The sequence below is a fragment of the Prionailurus bengalensis genome, chromosome B4, assembly GCF_016509475.1.
Source record: "Prionailurus bengalensis isolate Pbe53 chromosome B4, Fcat_Pben_1.1_paternal_pri, whole genome shotgun sequence".
NCBI lineage: Eukaryota > Metazoa > Chordata > Mammalia > Carnivora > Felidae > Prionailurus > Prionailurus bengalensis.
In genome coordinates this window covers 123093955-123109964 of record NC_057358.1, presented here as the reverse complement: position 1 = coordinate 123109964, position 16010 = coordinate 123093955, and the positions used below count along the sequence as shown (strand labels likewise).

At 43.3% G+C, this 16010-nt stretch overlaps 1 protein-coding gene across 2 annotated transcripts in view; it reads left to right on the top strand.

Moving 5' to 3' along the window:
• The window catches only part of PAH (phenylalanine hydroxylase), a 103541-nt gene extending 88431 nt beyond the window's left edge, over positions 1–15110 (top strand). For both annotated transcript variants that reach the window (XM_043562349.1, XM_043562348.1), the window contains 7 exons: positions 1945–2080; positions 3381–3450; positions 5632–5688; positions 7017–7112; positions 7898–8031; positions 12424–12539; positions 14568–15110. In XM_043562349.1, the coding sequence (XP_043418284.1) occupies positions 1945–2080; positions 3381–3450; positions 5632–5688; positions 7017–7112; positions 7898–8031; positions 12424–12539; positions 14568–14611 (653 nt within the window). In that variant the 3' untranslated portion in view covers positions 14612–15110. The remainder of the gene's footprint in view (positions 1–1944; positions 2081–3380; positions 3451–5631; positions 5689–7016; positions 7113–7897; positions 8032–12423; positions 12540–14567) is intronic.
• Positions 15111–16010: the final 900 nt, after the last annotated feature.

Genomic DNA, 16010 nt, shown 5'->3' with positions numbered 1-16010 from the left:
CGTATCCCTGTCCCTGAAAAGCATTTTTTTTTCCCATTCTCAAAGTCCCAGGTGCCCAGGCAGAGTTCTCCTCGCAGTTCCCTCTGGGTTATAGATGGCTGCAGTGTGCTTTGTGTACGAAATGTGTTATTTGTGGCAGTACCAAGAGCCCTGAGCTCTAAATCCATGCCTCTGACTAGTAGGAATCTTGCTTTGACCCCATCTAGTTGGGTGAACCTGCCTCAGTTTGCTCACCTGTCAAATAGAGACCGTCTCGTAGGGAAATTGTGGGAATGAAAAAAGACGTAGTAAGTGAAAACACCCAGCATGGTGCTACATATACAGGGGGTGCTCAGTGAATTTGGGCTGAATTGGAATCTGAGTAACTCTTGGGGGGAAAACATTATTGGGATGCCTGGCCTCTGCACATCATTTCCAAGTGAGGTAAGTATTTTCCTTTCTGCCTGGAGACATTAATTTGGCAAAACCAAGATAAGACCCACCAGCTAACGCATACTAAACACCTAGTATGTGGCAGGTAGAATGAGAGAAAGTAGGAGGACAGACCACAGGTTTACAGAAATGAAGAAGTTTCTATGGCTCTGAGCTGTGTGGAAATGGTATGGCCGGCTCTGGGGCAAGGAGCCAGGGAAATTATGTGGCAGGGAAGGAAGTGGCAGCTGGGATAGACTGGGGATGAGCTAGATGAGCTTTGGGTCCCTTCTATCTAGAGGGTCTCTACTTGCCAGTTGAAGAGGGAAATGAGAGGCCAAGCAGAGTGAATTTCAGCCTGCAGGTCCAAGGAACATAGGCAGATGGACAGCAGGTCCTAAAGGCATGCTCTGGCTAAATATCCATTTTGCCATGACCGATAGTGAGATAACAAAGTGGTAACACTAGCAGCTGGGGAGTTACAGAGAAGTCATTCAGAGAACAGACTTTGGAGCCAGACTGACTGTAGATGTAACCTTGGACAAGAAATTAAACTTCTCTGTGTCTCAGCTTTCCCATCTGTAAAGTGGGAATAATACAAGTATCTACCTTGTAGGGTTATTAGGAGGATTAGTTAGTAGATATAAAGTGCTTAGAACAGCATGGCAGGTAGTATATGGTGCTAGCTATCATTACCATCATCATCGTCGTCATCATCATCATCATCATCACCATCATCACTGATTATTATTCTCTTTCCAAGTTTGCAACAAATTGGGAGACAGATAATTGGAACCAGAGAGAGGATCAAAATGTCAACTTTATTACTGATAAAAGCTACTTAGAGAATGCGGTGTGGATGTACAAACAAAATGAACTTCCTAATATTTCACCTCTGAATTATGTAAACTTATCTACCAATTCATGGTCAAGTGTATATTCCATTGCATGGCCAAGAGCAGACCAGAATGTGCACCTCTGTGAGCAGACAGGTGAGAAAGGACCAAAGAGGTCACACGGAGAACATTCATTTTCTCTTCCCAAATGCTCCAATCAGACAAGTCCTTGCTCTTTGAGGGGTGTATATGTGAAGGGCAGTAAAGAAGCTGGAAGTATTCCTTTCATCCTTTTCCCTTCTGGAAGTGGAGTGAAAAGTCCCTTTCAACTCTAAAGACATGAGAAATAGGGAACAAGTGTTTCATCCTAATAAACAAGAATGAAAGCTAAATTTATTAAATGTCTCCAATGTGCTAAGGACTTTATATTTACTAGCTTGTTTGATTCTTGGAATAAAGCTAGTAAATATCTATCTACATTTTGCAGATGAGGAAATGAGGCTCAGAGAAATGAAGTTACTTGATGCAAATCGCCCAGCTACAAAGCGTAGGGACAGAGCTGTGAAGCCAAGTCTACTTGGCATCGGCATCTATTCTCCTAGACAGTTGGGTCTACTGCTCCCTTGCCTAAAACTTTTCAGGCTCCTCTGCCTCTGCTGTGATGGGCATTGAGTTTTCTTTCTCTTTGGCTTCCCAGCTTGCACTGGATTCCGCCTCCGACCTGTGGCTGGCCTGCTCTCCTCTCGGGATTTCTTGGGTGGCCTGGCCTTCAGAGTCTTCCACTGCACTCAATACATCAGACATGGGTCCAAGCCCATGTACACGCCTGAACCGTGAGTATTCTCCTCCTGCTACCAGTATCCAGCCACCGTGAGTGCCATTGATCCCTGCTCCAGGACTGAGGTTTGGGTTCATCGTGGGCTGATCCACAGGACTAGTTTTCTGGATTGTTTGATGGTAGTACAAAGAGAGAGATTCATCTCTTCTGGGGATTTTCTCTGTCCAGATAGACCTTACTGATTGGAGATTTGGGCATCTTATGAATCACATATTCAGATCTTCTCTGGCTGTGGGAATAAGAGGTCACAGTCAACCTCCAAAGGGATTGTAGGAATCAGAGCTATGAAGCTCCAAATGTGAACAGGAGCAAGTGGTGGCCAGGTGATCTCAGCACCTCCTGAATACACATCTGGATGATTCTGATCTTTCTATGTCTAGATGTGTTTGTATGGAGGTAGAGAATGACCTTACTTTGACAGTTAGCCATCTTCTTAATCAAATCAAATAGAACTTATGCAATTTATACAAAAAGTAGGACACCTGGGGCACCTGGGTGGCTCAGTCAGTTTAGTGTCTGACTTTGGCTCAGGGCATGATCTCACAGTTGGTGGGTTCGAGCCCCATGTTGGGCTTTGTGCTGACAGCTCGGAGCCTGGAGCCTGCTTTGGATTCTGGGTCTCCTTTTCTCTTTGCCCCTCCCCTGCTCATGCTCTGTCTCTGTCTCTGTCTCTCTCAAAAATGAAGTAAAAAAAATTTTTTTAATAGGACACCCAAAATATTTTTTGCCTGTCCACAAAGTTTATAACTACAAATCAGAAAAGACCTATTTCTAATGGGCCTGGCACATTAAGTGTTAAATAAATGTAAATTTTCTCCTCTGAATGACTTTTGCCCCTCTCTTGAATAAATAAGCAAAGAACAGCACTATTTTTTAAAATTTAACTTTTATTTCTCATGGGGAATAACTGAACACATTGCATTTGCCCATGATGTCACTACCAAGATGAAGACTTGGGTTGGGAAGTGTTTGTGACCTACAGCTCACTCAGGTGTATGGGAGGAGGTCCATGGGAATATTGGCTCTTCTGTTCTGCACCCCACTGAGGATATATCTAAGGCCCTCTGGCGTTTGTTCCCTGATTTGCTCCTTACTTTTCTTTTCCCTTCTTCCTTTTCTCTTGTATCTTGCCTCATTTGATCCCAAGCTTTGTATGCCACTAATGCTTGGGAGTGAGGTCATAAACCTGAATGGCTTACCTCCTTTCTACCTGTCTATTTCTTATGTAGAAAGAATGCATCTGGCTTGACTTATAACCTTCCTCACTTCCAAGCTCTGTCCTTTGTGTCTTTCAGTGACATCTGCCATGAGCTGCTGGGACATGTGCCCTTGTTTTCAGATCGCAGCTTTGCCCAGTTTTCCCAGGTGAGGAGTGAACCTTTTTGGCCTTTTAATTATAGAATGAGATCTGGGATTGCTCAATGAATTGAACATATGGAGGGATCCTTGTGTTCTCTGCAAGGGTGGAAAGCAGACACAGTTCTGTGATCCCACTAGAGATAGGCGTATGGTCTCATGGAGATGGCTAAATACCCTTTCAGGGACCCCAGCATGGGGTTGATAAATCCCTCATCCTGGGAATCATATATGTGCTGTTGAATTTGCTAATCTCATTCATCCTACCAGGTTTAGCTTAAGGGTCTTTTTGTCCATGAAATCTTGCCTGATCCTCACAGAGAAGTAACCTTACCTTCTTCCAAGTTCTCCTGGTACCTTTCCCCTCCTCTTTAGGGACTTGTCGCTTCCAGACAGCCATTTTTGTATATGCTTTAATTAGATAAGATAATATTTGCTAAGAATCCAATGCTAGTAGCCCAACTCATAGTTGGCAAAACTAACTAACTAACTAAATAAATAAATAAAGTGCCAAATGTCTTGCCATTATAATCAAAGCTGTAGTCTAGGCCTTGATTCATCTATCACTGTAGTGAGCTTTCTAGATGAGTGACAGGATCCTAGTAATAGCTTCAGGGCACTGAGAGGATAAACTGTGGTTGGGGAGAATTGAGTGATGCACCCACATGTCCCACCCTGACTCTAACCAGCCATGTGACCTGTGTGCCTCAGTCTCCACAAATGTGAACCAATACAAAGCTTTGCCTGCCAATCTTCTTCCTCACAGGGAAGAATAAAGATCAACTGGAATAAAGATCAACTTGAGATCACATACTGCAGCAAATGTGAATTATGGGTTTGTGTGTATTGGGATTGTGTGTAAATTTCATAAGTTTCCCCTCAGCTGGAAGAAATAAGTATTTCTATTGTGGATTGAAGAGGCGATCACTTAATACCTGAAACAAACAAACAAGCAAACAAACAAACAAACAAAAAAGCTGAATTAACTGCCTGCTAGGTAAGGGAGAACTGCACTTGTAAGACACAATCTCTCTAAACAAAGAAAACTATTGCTTTTATGTGGGGTTTTGGGAGCTGTGGTGTTCAGAGATTGTTGGACTTTTGTAAATGGAAGTGTTTGAGGATTAGCTAAACTTTAACTCACAAGTGTCACCATTGGATTGAGGCTATTGTTGACCAGCTGACCTTCAGAAAAATCGTTCCTGCTGTCAAGTTGTCATTGATTGCTTTGGACAGCTTTAAAACTGGGTTTTGTTCTTATGGCCAAAGAAAAATCAGTTTCTTCCTTAGAACATAGGAACTTTTTATTCTCACTACCAGAAGCTATTCTGCCCAGTCAGAGGCTAAGTGACAATCCTCCATATGCCATTCCCAGAGGAGTGAACAATTACTTGAGTTGATAGATGGATGCTACTGGGCCATCAGTGTCACATGCTCCAACACATAGTCCCAAGGCAGGGTGTCATTTTGAAAGTTCCCTGAGCACATTCTTTTTGGATCTAAAAGGAGGACTTACTTTCCACTTCAATGTAAACACCAGGAGGTCCAGGATCTTTATTGATCTTGTACACTGCCATCCACACAGAAGGCATTCAATAAACATTTTGGAATAAATAAATGCATATAGTAGAGAAGGCAGCATATACCTTTATAGTATCTACACTGTCTGATACAAGACAGGCTGGGGCTCTGATGAGAAGTGGTCCATAGCATTTCAGACTCTCCAGCTATGTATTTACCTGGGTGGCTGTCAAGCACTTCTCTGCAGTTCTCCTGTGGTATCTTCAGGGTACATGACTAAGACACTCCTCTTGTATTCCATACATGTTCCACTTGAGCTATGGGGGGATAATCACTGAGCTGGAATCAAGGAATGAAGCTTCATACACAACTTACTGTGTGAGTTTGAGTAGATCACCTCCCTTCTCTGTGCCTCAGTTTTCTTATTTGTAAAGTAAATACAAAGAGCCAAGTGATGAAGTAAGGTTTCCCTGCTCTTGAGATCTGTGATTGTATGATGTGTGGCTAGGGAAGACTTGAAAGAATAATCAGGGTCTATCTGAGCTGTTGTGAAGGCATGTTGTCAGCCGTCACCTTCCCGTGGTCAAGTACGAGGTTGGAACTGAGGGTGAAGGTTGAAGATAGGCAGACCCCAGCCATGCCAGTGACTCTGTTTATCTATAATTACAGGAAATTGGCCTTGCCTCTCTGGGTGCGCCTGACGAGTACATTGAGAAACTGGCCACGGTAAGTCCCCTCTCTCCCTGGCAGGTAGTGGGAGTGCTTTAGACTATAGCCCTCAGATCTTCAAAGCTTTGATCCTCTCCTGAAAGCCACGCCAATTGGGGGAAATATCAGAATGTGCTGACTTACATGAACACAAATGAAATTTCACATTTTGATTTTTCCTTAGTGGTTTGATTTTGAAATCAGCAGCATGCAAATATTTACATGTGATTTTAAACAAAGAATCTTAAACACAAATAGGCTGTAATGACAGCACTTGAGAACCTTTGGGCATAAAGTGTGTGTGGGGGGGAAATAGCTTGGATTCATGGCTTTGAAGAGGAAATATTTACTCTCTACCTTTGCACTGGAGCCAGCGTGAGGATCTTTCCTTTATTAGATAGGAGGTGGAAGTGGGGGTGGGCTTTCCTCTTCTTGTCAAGCACTTCTCCCTCCCCAGTGAATGTGATAACACTCATCCATTGAAGCATGGAATCCATGACTCTGTACAGCAGGGGGTTTTCTTCCTACAGACTTCTTTCCAACTTGAGTGCATCCCTCCCCAGCCTCTGAGTCACATTTCTTATAATTTTCTCAGCCTGGAAGATGAAAAAGAAAGCTTTGTAAAGGTATTAGAACATGAATGAATGCAAATTTATCATTAAGCTATATCAGTTTAGTAGTTTATTCTCTAGGGTAATAAACCAACTTAACTAGTAACCCATCCTTAATTCTCCAAGACCATGACTGTCTCCAGCAGCTAACTGGGACCTGGGTTCCTCTTGGCCCTGGTCAGTAGGGTTATGCCAGAATTCCAGGACCATCTTTCCCAGGCCAGGCATCTAGGACATGTTGGGCTTGGCTATTTGGAGAGGATAGGTGCAGTGGTTGGCAGTACATCAGAAACCGACCCCCCAAGTTTTAGCACAATGATGGGATACCCCCTCAATGATTTTATTACTACTGATCTCCTACCTCCCATGGCTGATGGGATTGCTGGCAAGTCTGACCAACTAAAGGGAACATCTCACTGTAGTCATGCCACAGAGAAGAAAGCGAAAGGGGTTGAGGAGTTCCTGTCCAATAGACTTACTGTTGGGGGTATCTTCTTTGGGCTTCCTCAGTACTCCCTCACTGCTTCCCAACACATCTTGCATTCAGCCAACTCTTGATTCAGCCAGTGACTGGATAGGGTGGGACATAGGACACAGAGAAGCGACCCCAGGTCATGGTGATTCAGAGAAGAGACCTGCACAAACTCCCACCTGGGAAGTCCTGTCTTTAGCCCTGGGGCATTTGCTGCTTTTCCCCTCCTTGGGGTGTGCTCTGAACTTGACTTTCCATTCCAGATTTATTGGTTTACTGTGGAGTTTGGCCTCTGCAAACAAGGAGACTCCATAAAGGCATATGGTGCTGGGCTCCTGTCATCCTTTGGTGAATTACAGGTAAGACTCCACTTATATCCATTTTGAGATTCAACCCAGGCGTTAATCCTCAAGTGATTGGTACCTTAACACCTGTGTTTACATTGGTATGTAAACCCCAGGAGGTCCAGGATCTTTATCCATCTTGTACACTGCCATCCACACAGAAGTCATCCAATAAACATTTTGGAATAAATGCATATAGTAGAGAAGGCAGTATATACCTTTATAGTATCTACACTGTGTCTGATACCAGACAGGCTGGAGCTCTGATGAGAAGTGGTCCATAGTATTTCAGACTCTCCAGCTACATATTGACCTGGATGGCTGTCAAACACTTCTCTGCAGTTCTCCTGTGGATACATGATTTCTTCAGGGCACATGATTAAGGCGCTCCTCTTGTATCCTCAAGTGATTGGTACCTTAGCAGCTATGATTTGTTCATGACTTTGGGTATTAGATGTAAACTTGAACTGCAAGTACACGGGTCTCCAGGACAGAGGGGCCTCCCGATCCCAAGGCTGAATTGTGCACACAGATGTATGGAAATACATGCCAAAAAATGTGGTGGGCTCTCATATCCTCTATTGATCATCTCACATGAAAATGGCTAGTGTGAATTCCTCCTTTCTACCTTGACTACAGATTTTAGATGGGCTTTGAAGGGTAGGATCTTCTATATGCAAAATGACTCAGTTCACTGCATTTGGGCTGGGATGTGGAAGGAATCAGGGTGAGATGACAGAAGGTATACAGACAACCTGACCCTGATTTAACCGTGAAAATTTTCTACTCGGGGCCCACAGTACTGCTTGTCGGGCGAGCCGAAGCTCCTCCCCCTGGAGCTGGAGAAGATAGCCGTCCAGGAGTACACTGTCACAGAGTTCCAGCCCCTCTATTACGTGGCTGAGAGTTTTAATGATGCCAAGGAGAAAGTGAGGTGAGGTGGTGACTAAGGTGGGTCAGTGGCTCTAGGGGCCTCCTGATTTGTCTGGTGCCGCTGATCTGTGGGTGGTTGGCCAGAAGAGTGGATTCCAGTGCTTACAACAACAGTGTGCAGCAGACGGAGTCTCCCCACCTTTGTCCCTTTCACTCTCTATTTTGGAGAGGTTCCTTAGTGGGACCCCATTTCACAGCTAATTGTCTGGATATGCTGACCCCTGCAGAAACTCTGCCACTGGATCCTTGCTTGAATGTAGCCACCAAGTCCAGGTACTGAACTCTTCTGTGTACATAGTAGCCACAGAAGGCCCCCAACAGATCATTCCAGAAATCTTCTAACCTGGGGGAATCCCTTGTTCACTTTATTCTCCCAACACCTGCATCATTCACTTGCTCAACTCCTTCAAGTCTTTTTGACCTTTTTGACCCTTTGACCTTTTGATCTTTTAACCTTCTCTGTGTGTCTTTCTCTAACCAATTTACTTTGTTTGCTTGTTTGTTTGTTTGTTTGTTTGAGAGAGAAGGTGTGCAAGTGGAGGAGAGCGGCAGAGAGAGACAGAGAGAGAGAGAGAAAATCTTAGGCAGGCTTGATCCCAGAGTTGTGGGATCTGAGCCAAAATCAAGAGTCAGACATTCAACTGATTGAGCCACCCAGGCACCTCGTAACAAACTTATTTAAAATTCTCACACAGGGGCACCTGGGTGGCTCAGTTGCTTAAACCTCTGATTTGAACTCAGGTCATGATCTCACGGTTTGTGAGTTCAAGCCCTGCGTCGGGCTCTGTGCTGACAGCTCAGAGCCTGGAGCCTGCTTCAGATTCTGTGTCTCCCTCTCTTTCTGCCCCTCCCCTGCTCTCTCTCTCTCTGTCTCTCTCAAAATGAATAAAGTTACAATTTTTTTTTTAAACTGGACTCTGTTGTTTTCTTTTCACTGTCCTTCCTTCATAGAAATGGGAAAGGAGAGAGGGACAGATATGTCTGCTTCCCAAGAAGATTCCTTTGCCATATTTGCAAAATCAAAAGTCTTTTTTGGTACACATTGGCATGGCTAGAAGCCTTGATTTATGTGACATCAGATTTCCTTCAGGAGGGAGACCCCTATGTGGCTCTCACCTAAGACCTTTATGGGCAATTCTTGGACCAAGTGACTTATTAAGAAAGCCTCTTGGGTGGGGGGGGGGGGGAAGGGGCTGGGTGGTTCAGTCAGTTAAGCATCCAACTTTAGCTCAGGTCATGATCTCACTGTCCGTGGGTTCAAGGTCTGCATCTTGGGCTCTGTGCTGACAGCTCAGAGCCTGGAGCCTGCTTCAGATTCTGTGTCTCCCTCTCTCTCTGCCCCTCCCCTGCTCATGCTCTGTCTCTCTCTGTCTCAAAAATAAATAAAAACATTAAAAAAAATTTTTTTTAAAGAAAGCCTCTGGGGGCACCAGGGTGGCTTAGTTGGTTAACCAACTGACTTTGGCTCAGGTCATGGTCTCATGGTTCGTGGGTTGGAGCCCCACTTCGGACTCTGTGCTGACATCTCAGAGCCTGGAACCTGCTTCAGATTCTGTGTCTCCTTCTCTCTCTGCCCCTCCCCTGCTTGTGCTCTCTCTCTCTCTCTCAAAAATAAATAAACATTAAAAAAAATTTTTTTTAAATCCCTACCCAGCCCCACCTCATATCCTTACCCCTTTCTGCAGTTTGTTTTTCTGCTTACCACTTGCTAATGTTTAATACATCAAATAATTTAAGCTCCATTTCCATAGGAATTTTTGTCCTTTATGTTTTCCTGATCTTTCCCCCGGCTCTAGAACAGTGCCTGATACATAGTGAACATGCAATAAGTAATAGGCAAATGCATCTGTCTCAGAGGCAATTCAGCAAGAAGCTGACGGTGATGGAAAGGTAGCAAGACTCAGGCTCAGCCTTCTGAGCTGACCGCCCTGTCTATAATCTGCTTGAGTGTCTCTCCTCCCAGCAGGAGACAGGCTGGGCAGAGGCCTCCCTGGACATGGCTATCCTGATACTCATTGTTTGTTACCACCTCTTGTTTTATATCTGATGAGTGGGGGGTGATAGACATAGATACAGAAGTTTCTGGGATCCTATGAAGCTGAGTGTGCAGCTTCCACTGCGTTGAACTTAGATGATAGATGGTAAAACGTTGGCTCCCGGGTCCGCATGGTTTGGCCTAAGATGACTCCCTTCCTCCTATCTCTCCAGGGCCTTCAGGTTTTTTCAGTTACTCCTTTCTAGTTATTTCTTAAATCTCCACCCCTCCCTGGGAGCCTAGCCTTCCCTTAGCCCCTAAAGGCTATACTCTGCCATTTTTGGGACCTTTTGGGAGTTATGGACTTCAGTGGATTAGTGCATTACCCCACTTGGATAATAATAATGATAATAATAATAATAATAATAAGCAGGTTAGATGTCTAATATCTATTATGTACCAAACCCTGTTCTAAGTGCTTTTCATGTATTAATTTATTCAAGCTTCAAATAAAACTACAAAGTTTGAGGCTGGGGGTTAGAAGCACAGAGGTGGTTAGTAACTCACCCAGGGTCATACAGCTAGTAAGGGACTGACCCAGGGTTTGGATTCAGGTGTGGGGCTCAGAACCAGTACTCATAACCATTCTGTCAAACCAGGGTCACATTTAAATGGGTCCCTCCTGGTGGTGACTTTCTAACCCAGGAAGTGATCTGCTCCAGACCAGCAGGAAGAGCTTGCCAGAACCTGGGTTTCTCAGGCCTTTGAAATCCCACCCATTTTGTCAGTGCCCTCCGCCCAGAGGAGACACCCACAAAAACTCCATTCTGTTGAGAGGTGACTCGGGGTCAAAGGGAATGCTGAAGAACAGGGTTCAGAGAAGGAAGGGATGTCCTCAGAGCATCCCAGCTAAGAGAAATCAACTTTGACCATCTTCAGTGTCAAGAGTCAAGCTCTAGGCAGAAAGAAACAATGCCGAGTGTGGTCACGTGCCCATTATCTCTGTCTGTCTGTCTCTCTTTCTCTCACTCACTATGTATCAGGCACTGTTCTCTGGCTAGAGGCGGGATGGCCCCAAGACTGACTGCCTCACTGAAGCATTTCTAGTGGTGTGGAGGCAGATTGCCCAGAGCAAAGATGAGGTAAACTATGTAAGAGGGACAAGGTGCAGAGCAGGCCACATCACAGATATGCGCTCTATGCATCATGTCACCAGCAGGGCTGAGAAAGCTCTCTTCAGAGAAATAGAGGTGGAGAGACATACTTAACCACTTGTTCCTCTTGAGTCCCCGGTCGCTGATGAAAGAGAACAGCTATCGCACATGTAGCACTTACTCTATTTTATAACAGCGTTGGCCACGACCCTCTGAGGTAGCACTGCTCTCGTTCCAGTTTTATAGAGGAATGAGGACACCAAGGTGCAGCCCACAAGGGCTGTCACTAGCAGAGGCAGGATTTGAGTCCAGGCGGCCTGGCTCTGGAACTTGGGTTTCCAGCCACTATAATCTACCGCTCTTGCCGAACTTGGAAAACCCACTAGTTTCCCTTAGAGTTTGTCTTGTTGGGATGGCAGCTTTGACTCTTACCAGCAGCCCACTTAGAAGTATCATTTGTGATGCCGTTGCAATCTATAGGCCATTTTTGGAGTATCTTGTTCATTACATCGCTTGAAGTTCTTCATAAGGCCCTCCTGGTACTTTCCCAGATCCAGGAGTAATGCATCAAGAAGGCAAAGCAGTGAAGGGCACAGGCCAAAGTCAGACTACCTGGGTCCCTTCTCAGCTGCACGATTTATTGCCAGTGTGACCTTGGTATTCACTGAAACTTCCCAAGCCTCAGTTTTCTCATCGGTAAAATAGGGATAGAAATAGTACCTTCCTCCTAAGGTTTTCATGAAGACTAAATTAGGAATGATAGCTGTAAAGCGTATACAACAATTGGGATTTCATATAGTTCTTGGTACATGGGAGGCACTCAATCCATGTTAAATTTCATTAATAGCATGGTGTTTTCTTCCACTCTTGAGAGAGGTGCTTCCCTTTCTGCATTGTTTGTCAAGCATCTTGGAGCTTATTTCATTCTATAGCATTCTTTGGCTAGATTTACTTACTCTTTTGATTTTATTTAATGGCAAGAATTTTGGCCTCAATGTATTCTGTGCTTTTACCATAAGCTACCTTTTTGGAGGTAGGTAACTAAATAAACATGTGCCTACGTGTGTTTGTATATACACCTCAGCACATACACAGCACACAAAGGCTGCCCAACAGGATCCCACTAAAACTCCATTTCCCTTCTCAGTCTGCTTTCTAAAGCCCCGGTTCTAGTAAGATTGAAGTGAAATGCCACTGAGAAATCTTTTAGAATGATTTGTCCCCAAATGGTGCCCTTCACTGAGCTCTGTGGATTCGGTTTCAGGAATTTTGCTGCTACAATCCCACGGCCCTTCTCAGTTCGTTATGATCCATACACCCAAAGGATTGAGGTCTTGGACAATACCCAGCAACTTAAGATTTTGGCTGACTCCATCAACAGTAAGTAACTTACACCTCAAGAGGCTACTCCGTTTACTAGAAATAGAGAGTTGGATTTTCTTACCTTCACCATAGGAACAATAAGAAATTTATTAAATATTGAATTAGGGAGAAACGTATCTCCAGGTAAGCTATTTGTTTGTTGAATGAGGAAAACTTGGCAAAAAGGCCACAGTTGCCTTGAGTGTCTTTTCTCCTTTGACTTTCCTAGATTCCACCCTACCTCCTCCCATCATAATATCCTGGCTTGTCACTGCCGTGTTCCTCTTCCTCCTTTGCCTCTCCACTCTGTTTCCTCTAAGTGTCCAATGCATATTTCTATGCCTGGGCTTTCAACCCCTACAAGACAGATTCTCACTATTTTAATAGCCATCTACTAGCTCATCTGTGGGCCTTCTACCCTTCCAGGACAATGACGATATTATAACAGTTGCTCATAAAAATGTCACAGTGTTACATTGTTCTTCACTGGACTCCCTCTCCAGTGCTTCAGGCTCCCCTCCAGGGACACTGGCCAGCTTTTAGTTCCCACACTTCCTCCTGGCTTCTGGCCTTTGCTCATGCAGTTCTTTATGTTTAAAATATTCTCATTCCCGCTCTCATTTAGAAGTCCCCAACTCTAGCTCATCTTTTAAGTCTTTCATAGACATCTCTTCTTGTAGGAAGACCTGTCCGGGTGTCCTTCCTATGTCTTGGCATCCACACAGATCCCTCTCTCAGAGCATGTATCACTATATTGTTTTGTAATTATTTACTTGTCTGACTCCCCAGCAAGACATGAGCAGAAGGCCAGGTTGGGTTCACTGTCAAATCCCTAGGGGTTAGCCCTAGTCCTAAAAAAGTATATCAGGTGCTCATGAGTTGTCAAATGGATGGATGAAACTACTGAAGGGGTGAGCAGCCTAAACAGAGGAATTCTAGACCAGGTGGAGGTTCCTACCTTATGTAACGCTAACAAAGGCCAAAAATGCAGGTAGGCTTGAAGTATCCCTCTAATACCCTACTGATGTTGCCTGAGGCCACATCCAGTAGTAGAGCTGTCCCTGGCCATTATAGTCATTCTTCATTAGGTATGGCCACCTGTGACCAGACATTTTGAAAAAGTTCAAGGTTGATTCCCCACCCCTGCCCCATAGACTCCATTTTGGATACTCAGCTGGAATAGATCTGTTCACCAAAAAGGCCAGCCAACTGCTCCAGAGGCTGGGATGTAAGACAGAGGGGTCAGCCCATAACTTTTTTTGTCTCTCTTATTTACCTTTAAAAGGCAAGAGTAACTTTGTTTTTAAGAGAATTTTTTAAATCACAGAATAACAGATTTAGGAATTGAAGGGTCCTTAGAGCAATGTGACTATACTTTGTGACTATACACCTCTCTATACTTGTTTCCTCAGGATCTAGGAGAGCAAGGCTTGTCCATCTTCAAGATTCCTTCCACTTCTCTGAAGTGTCTATGTTCCTGTGGCCTCTTGGCATGTGAGAACATGGCATGAATGGGAGTGGACTCCATCATAGTCCAGTGGTCTAGCAATCTAGGCTGAGTTATCTGCTCAAACCAAGCATTCTCATGCCTCAGAATGAGTACATCAGAATCATTGGAGAGCTGGTTAAACATGAACAGTCCTGAGTCATAACCCCAAACTAAGTTTGCTAAATTTGTGGTAAGGCTGAGAAGTTTGTATTTGTAATAAGGCCCTAGGTGATGTTGACACAGGAGGTTTGTGTGAACCACATTTTTAGGTTTCATGGCTTAGATCCTTGCAAGCATGTATAGATGTCCCTATAAGAGAAAAAGAAAGAAAACTAACTCTTTCTATGGAAAGGTGAAGCTAACTACATTAAAACTTGTAAGTCCCTATGCTATAACTGCCCAAATATATCACCATAAAACTATTCTGTAAGCTCCTTGAAGGTTGGGGTGGTGCCCAGAATATCCATACATCCCACGCATCCTCTAACATGTTGTACATTGTAGACATTTAAAGGGTATTTTCTTAAGATATGAGTGGCTTTTTTTTTAATTTGTAGGTGAAGTTGGAATCCTTTGTAGTGCCCTTCAGAAAATAAAGTGAAGCCATGGACAAAACCTGTCAACTGAGAATCTGTTGATGGAAATCCAGCTACTTTCATTTCATCTGAAAAAGTCTGAAAAGCAAACCTTAATTTGAATTGATAGCCTTAAATCCTTTTTTGGAACAAGATGGAGAACAAACAAATAAATCAAAATAAGTTGAAATGACAGTGTATTAAGACACACCCAAAAGCCTAATCTTTTGGGGTCCTCTTTGATTTAAAGATGGTAATCCCACACCCTCAATTCAGTTAAAATCAATAGTATGTCACATTTCATCAGTTAATTAAAATTTGGGACCTGATTTATTCAAGCTTCTATATGTCACTTGATGTAAAACACAAGCCTGTCATTAGAATTGAATTTGTTGATTTAATCTAAATCTTAACCTACGCAAGTAATTTTTTATTTCAGTGAACTATGATTCTAATATTGCTGTGTTTTACCCATGTAGATTTCCTTTAATTCAAGAGCCCATTAAAATACTTATAAAGGTTGAAGTTCATAGCATAATATCTTATATTTTATTGTAATCGTACATACTACTGTGGAAAGTAGTAGAAGTTCTCACCTGACTCCCACAATTTTGAATCTCATCTTCCAGTTAATTGTCAAGTCTGTTTTGGGAGATATTTTGCAGACATGTGTGATGCGACAGATGTTGACTGAAGGCCTGGCTGGGAATAAGGGAATACATTATTAACTAGCAAATCCTCAACAAAAATGAGAATTTTAGTTATGTTTAAAAAAAGTCTAGTGGTTATACAATTTTGCAGTTTCAACTTCATTCTTGGATTGAAATATTCCTCTCCATTCCCCTAGAAATACATTAACTGGATAATCTTGTGACATGAAAAAATGATCAGTCAAAGATTTCCAACCCATTACAGGAGTGCATTGTGATAATCGATGTTATGTCTGGATAGTCAACAGATTTTGACTTCTTATTGCTTGTGCATTTTGCACAAACACATGAAGATCCAGGAAATGGTGGGGGAAATAACAGTGTCTTTAAAGCTATGCTTTGAAATTCTCAACCACTTTAACACTTTATTTTGGAAATAGTTCAGTGTTAAAGAACTTGCATAATATTTCTTCACATGTGATTCTCAGGCCAGCTGTATCATCATCAATGATAAATCCTGGGCACATCCCAGCTCTATCAAACTAGAATCTCTGGGTATGGGGCCACTGAGACCTGCATTTTTAAGTACCCCAGCTGATTTTTTTTGTGCCCAGCCAAATCTATCAGGTACGTTAAATTTGAGAAAACCTGACTTCTGGTGGCCAGTTCTGCCACTTATCAATTATGTCACTTTGTATAATTCACTTTGGATCTTGGTTTTACTTGAACAATGAAGGAGTTTAACTGGAGGAATCAAGGTTTCTTCCAGCCTGGA